The sequence below is a fragment of the Microcebus murinus genome, chromosome 4 (genome assembly GCF_040939455.1).
Source record: "Microcebus murinus isolate Inina chromosome 4, M.murinus_Inina_mat1.0, whole genome shotgun sequence".
Taxonomy (NCBI): Eukaryota; Metazoa; Chordata; class Mammalia; order Primates; family Cheirogaleidae; genus Microcebus; species Microcebus murinus.
Genome location: NC_134107.1, coordinates 110,759,155 through 110,765,154, shown reverse-complemented (window position 1 = coordinate 110,765,154; position 6,000 = coordinate 110,759,155). Strand labels below are relative to the sequence as shown.

At 51.8% G+C, this 6,000-nt stretch overlaps 1 protein-coding gene across 2 annotated transcripts in view; it reads left to right on the top strand.

Annotated features, from left to right (window-relative positions):
- Positions 1-342: 342 nt before the first annotated feature.
- Positions 343-6,000, top strand: part of FLI1 (Fli-1 proto-oncogene, ETS transcription factor) — a 107,763-nt gene continuing 102,105 nt past the window's right edge. For both annotated transcript variants that reach the window (XM_012772290.3, XM_076002687.1), the window contains exon 1: positions 343-1,090. In XM_012772290.3, coding sequence (XP_012627744.1) covers positions 1,073-1,090 — 18 coding nt within the window. In that variant the 5' untranslated portion in view covers positions 343-1,072. The remainder of the gene's footprint in view (positions 1,091-6,000) is intronic.

Sequence of the window (6,000 nt, the reverse complement as noted above, 5' to 3'; positions counted from 1 at the left end):
GGTGCCGCGAGTCCCCGCCCTCAGCGGGCACCGGGAGCCTAGAGTGTAGGCGCGCTGCCCACGGGGGCGCCCTTCTCCTAACAATGCTCGCAGAGTGGAGTCCGCGCCTCCCACGGCGCGGGTCAGCCCGAAACCGCCCCGAATCCGCGTAGATGAGTGGGTGAGCCGCTCCGGGAGTCCGCCGCGCCTCGGCGGCCAAGGGCCCGAGTGGAAAAATCCCTGTTGGACGCACTTTGTGATGGTCGGTTTGCCTTGGTCTGCGTCCGAATCTTCCCCAGCAGCAGGAGGCAGGTTGTCCCCAGGCCCGGCAAATTCTCTCGCCGCCCCCCCCCCCACTCCCAAAAAGTTTGTCTCCGGCTGGAAAAAGCATTAATGAACGTATCTGTGGGAAGAAACGGAAAGTGAATGAGTCAGGAGGGCCACCTTCGGCCAACAGTCCCGGGAAAAGGAAAGAGGCCAAAGGCGTTTGACTGGATTTGGGGGAAGGTGATGGGGTGGGTGGGGGCTGCAGACCGCGGGAATCAGGGCGCGGACGCTGGGCGTGGGCCCCGTCATTGTTCCCGGCCGGCTCTTATCTCGCAGAAGCCAGTATCCTGTGTGCGCAGTGCATGAGTGTATCTGGGCATCTCCGCGTACGTTTATATAGCGTGTGATGCGAAAAGCAGGACCAGCCGAGGGGAGGAAAAGGGGTGTTGGGGGAGGGAAGACAAGGGAGAGCAGAGAGGAGAGAAGAGAGAGGAGAGCTCGAGACAGAGAGAGCTCTAGACAGAGAGAGAGAGAGAGAGAGAGAGAGAGAGAGAGAGAGATAGGACTTCCTCCCCGATTCGCAAAGTGAAGTCACTTCCCAAAATTAGCTGAAAAAAAGTTTCATCCGGTTAACTGTCTCTTTTTCTTTCCGCTACAACAACAAACGTGCACAGGGGAGCTGGGGCAGGGCGCTAGCAGGGGGCACGCAGGGAGGGCCCAGGGCGCCAGGGAGGCCGCGCCGGGCTAATCTGAAGGGGCTGCGAGGTCAGGCTGTAACCGGGTCAATGTGTGGAATATTGGGGGGCTCGGCTGCAGACTTGGCCAGATGGACGGGACTATTAAGGTAAGCGCTGGGGCAGTGGACGCGGGCGGCGGGCCGGCGGGCGGCGGGGCTGGCGGCTAGGTGCCGGGCCGGGCCCGGAAGACGTGGCCGCTCTCCCTTCCTTCCGCGCCCCGGCTTCGCGCCGCTCCCCCGGCGCTCGGCTGGCGAGTCGAGCCTTGGTGGGCGGCCAGGCTGCCCACCAGGGGCCATGTCCTCCAACCCCTTTCCCAAAGTGGAGTCCGGCGCCCTGCCGCCGTGCTGCCGGCCTGCTGCGGGAGGAGCGGCGTAAAAGCTGGGGACTCCGGGTGCGGAGCCCAGTCAAGGGCGGGAGAACTCCGGGTCCACCACTCCCACCCGGCAACCGGGGCGCCCTGGCCCGGGTGCTGGCACTCGCCGGCCGGGCTGCCGGCGTCCTCTCGCCCGAGGCCGGGAGCCGCGGGGGCGGGGCGGGGCTGCAGCGCCAGCGGCTCAGGTCCCTGCCGGGCCGCGGGCGGGCGAGCGGGTTCGTTGCGGGAGGACGGGAGCGAGCGACTGCGTCGGCGGTCTGTCTGAGCGGGCTCCTCCAGATGGAAGCCCCTGTTTACGTGTCAGCGCAGGCTGGCGTGCCTGCCCTCTCGGTACCTCTGTCGCCCAGTTCTCGGCGCCCGGGAGCCGTCGGCTCCCCAGACTAACGGGCCGGCCTCGCCGCTTCCCGGGCAGGGACTCTCCCTCCCGGCTCAGTCCGCGCAGCTCCCCCGTGCCCCGCCAGGCACGCGCCGGCCGCGGGGAAGGGCTCCCCTCCCGGAGCTCTCTTCTCCAGGAGCGTGCCTCCCCTCAGAGCCGCTGCCCCTGTGGTGGCCGGCTCTGAGCCGAGGCCAGGGTGCCCGCCTTGCCGGTCCCACCCCACCCGCCCCACCTCCGCCACGCCTGAGTCTCGGCTGCACAGAGCAGCCCAGAGGGACCGCGAGGGTCTAGGTGCCGCGGCAGACTTCGCGCGGGCTGACTGCTGCTCGGACGCACGGGGTTTGGAAGTGGGGCTAGGAGCAAGAGGAGAGGACACCCCCTGACGTGGCTGGCCTTAGAGGACCTAGGGGAATGAATGGGAGCAGGAGGTAGCTGCAAGGCTGCCTCGCGACACCAAACGGGGGTTTGTCTGGAAAAACTATCAGGCTGGTGAGGTGGGGACTGGCAGAGCCCGCCATTGCCCAGGACGCAAAGAAATCAACTCCCTGCTCAGTGCTGAGTGAGAGGAGGCCAATAAGATGTGGGGCTTAGAGAAGTCAAGAGATTTTTATCTTCTGGGTGGGGTCGTGGTTTTTATTTTCTAAGTTTTTTTTTCTGAAAGTTTGAAATATGCTGACTTAGGTAAAAAGCTACCAACTGAAGGAACTCGAAAATCTGGAGATGAGATAACTGATTGTAATGGGTTAAAGAGAGCCTGTGGGAGTCTGGGTTCTGCAAGCAGAGTGAGTGGGTAAGAAGTGGGTGAGAGAGGATCCTGCAGAGACCTGGGAGTGGGGATCATTGGGCCATTTTATGCCCCTGTCTCTGCTTCCTGTTGGTGCGTGCATGCAAGTGTCTCTGTATTCCTGGGTTTAGTAATGAGATGCTGCACTCTAGAAAATTCTCCCCAACGCCCCCAATCAGGACACTTACCACTTAACCCAAAGACCCTCTCAAATCCGAAGAGGGTAAAATAGCTCCTGGTTTTTGATGTGGACACCCTAAGAAGAAGTGAAGAAATATCTCCACACTGCTCAGACCTTTAAGGACAGGCCCTGAGCAAAGGGAGGAAGCTGTGGTCTCTGTACCCAGGATGTGCTAACCTCTTGAGATGCACACACAGGGATTGGCATGGCAGGCAGTGAGAGCAGGCTTGGACCAGGAACCTGGCACTTAAGGCCAAGGATGGGCCTTAAGGTCCTCTCTTTTCATGTTTGGTGGTGGGAGCCTGTGTGCCCCTCGAAACTCTCCACCCGAGCACTGTGCCTCTCACCCAGGATACCTGGCTAGGCAGAGTCACCACAGAGCAGTGGCTTTTCAAGCTATCTTTGATCTCCAACATTTGGAAGGATTGAGTCTTTAGTGTATAATCTGTATAATCTAAATTGTGTGAAAGCCACAGTTTTCTGTTCACACGTGAACTCTGGATCTAGGGGACCTCACTCCCACAGTGGTCAGATACTGAACTGGGAGAGGACAGTGGCCTAGGAGGGAGGCCAGCTGACTTCCAGTCTCATGTTGAGAATGCACATCCATTAAACTTGTTTGAGCTTTATATTCTTTCAAAAAATGAAATAGTAGGATAAATTACCTATACAATAGTATCTGTCCAATCTTTTCTGTGCCTAAAATATTATGTTCACATGCTTTTACAAGAACACCTACCTGTGTGTGCACTAAATCCAGTCCTATACTGATAGAATTCTGAAGACACTACAGACTGGATCTAATTTGTGGACACAAATCCAGAATGTGCATTCCCAGTTTGAATGGCCTGGAAAAATCAGCTTTGAGTGGTTCCAGGATGTGATTTTATGTACCTGCATATTTCTTCCTCAAATATAAGACGTATCAATATTTCAAAATAACCCGTGGGTCTCAGTGCTCAGGAGGTATTTGGTCTAGGAAGCCAGGGAGGTCTGGATTTCTTCCCAGAAGCCCCTTATTTTGTGCATAATTTGCATAACTCCATCTGATTATATAATTCCAATTGTGTTGCCCTTCGTTATAAGTCCTAGTGTATTACATTCTCTTCTCTTTTCCAAGAGCATCACTTGGGAAGGCTGTGAACATTACATTGGGAGCATCAATGCTTGTGGGAGCCACACTACTTTTCTTTTGCCACAGACAGGTTAACCTGTAATATTACACAACACCCTATCCCACCCCTGCTTCCCAAATGATATTATCAGTGTTGAAAAGCATATCATACTGCTTGCCACTGTAAGAAATGACCTGGTTTCAAAAATTGCATCTAAGTTCTAGGCAGGCTTTGGTTGAATCCATTTAATTTCATCTATGGAAGGTTGGCTCAGTGGATATGGTGCCATTACTAATGGGAGACAGAGGAGATGCAAGCACAGTGCATGAAACTGGGAAATAGGGAAATGAACAGGGGACTTGGTGTTAGAAAACTTAGGTTCATTCTAAGCTCTGCTACTTAGTTGCTCTGTGCCTTACAGCAAAACACTCAGCTTCTTGAGTCTCAGTTTCCTCATCTACAAAATAGGGCCAAAGCACCCCTCGTCACAAGTCACAGTAAAGATTAAATAAAATCTGATACTTTAGCTGGATACATCTTTGTTGAACTTCTCCTTTAAGAATGGTTGTGCTGGGAAAGATTGGTCAGAAAATTAGATCGCAGGTCTGGTTGACCTGTAAATAATGCATATTTCATTAATTCTACAAATGTTTATTTGTGATGTGTCTCTTATGCTGTGAGGCTCTCTTTTATGTATCGGGGATGAAGCACAGACTGAGACTCTCCAGGAATGTACACTCCAGTGAAGGCAGCAGACACATAGAGAAAGGAAAAAATCTCTGTCTGCAGTGATATACCTTCTGAAGAACAATAAAGCAGGTTGGGAATGGAAAGCGATAGGGCCACATCAGCCAGAATGGCCAGGGAAAGTGCCTCAACAAAGTCAGAGCTGAGCAGAGATACTGTCACTTCGCGTCCTCTGCCTCACAGAGGTACAGCACCTCACAACCAGTCAGTGACAGGAGAGCAAAACTGCAAGGAAAGGTTGGAGTTGCTGCCTGCTCTGCAAACCAGTGGTGGGTCGTCTGTGTCAGATAGGCCTGGAGGGAAGGCCACTGTTGCTGGGGGGGAAGGGGCACTCGGGGATGGGGTTTGGGGACAAGGAGCTGAGTCAGGAACATTTGGGCCCAGAGACTTGACATGTGTCCTCAGGAAGGAGCTGCTGCTGCCTGCACCCACCCCTACCTTGTCACCTTCATAGCCCCTGGATTCAGGAGAACTCCAGGCAGGGGAGACTGCCATTCCGTTTATCTGCCCCCATGATCATGCAGAATTGCTCCCCTCGGGTAATTACCAAATGAAGATTCCTGTTTTGTATGTGAAAATTTTCTTCCAAAAAGCTTCCTCCCCCTTCCACTGCTCTTCAAATTTAAATTTATAGGTTGTTAAATTTAGAGCTTTAAAGAGAATTACTCCGCATTCTTATTTTATGGGTGGGGAAACTGAGGCCAAGGGCGTTAAATGCATTGTCCAGTATCATTCAGCTAATTACCGACAGAGTTAAAGTGAAAGCTCAGGGCTCCTTACCCGTAGGCCAGTGTTCTTTCCACTATGCTATGAAAATGCCATTTGCTTTCCTTACCTTATTGTGAATTATGGAATCCTGGGGAGGTGCAGGGGGGTGTGAGAGAGAGACAGAGACAGAGAGAAAAGTCTTTAAAAGAAAAATCATAAAGAATCTGACACTTTGGACTAAAGATACTTTTGTTATTTAATGAAAAATGTACTACTACTATCCTGAATTATTACCATACTTAAAGAAAAAAACAAATCCCAAATACTTAGATAGAATTTTTACACAACTCTTTTCCAAAATAAATCCTTCTTTTCCTGTAGGCAAAGTGAACAAAGTCTGCATTACCAGGAGACAACCAAAAATATAGTATTTTACTTAATAATCAAGCCTTTCTATAGACCATGGACAGGTGGGCAGAATTCCTATTGCAATACTTTTAATAATTGGATATTTGGCTATTAAATAAAATATATTCAGATACATTAAAATGTATCTTATGGATCCATCTTCCAGACTATATAGTATCTAGGTCTTGAATAATTACTGCATTAAATAAGATTTAAGATTCCAATGTCTCTTTATGTTTGGGGTTAACCAGTTAACTTGACATTTGTTTTAATAAGTGGTTGATTTAAACCAAGCCTCTTTTTCTAGATATGTAGCATTAGTCTA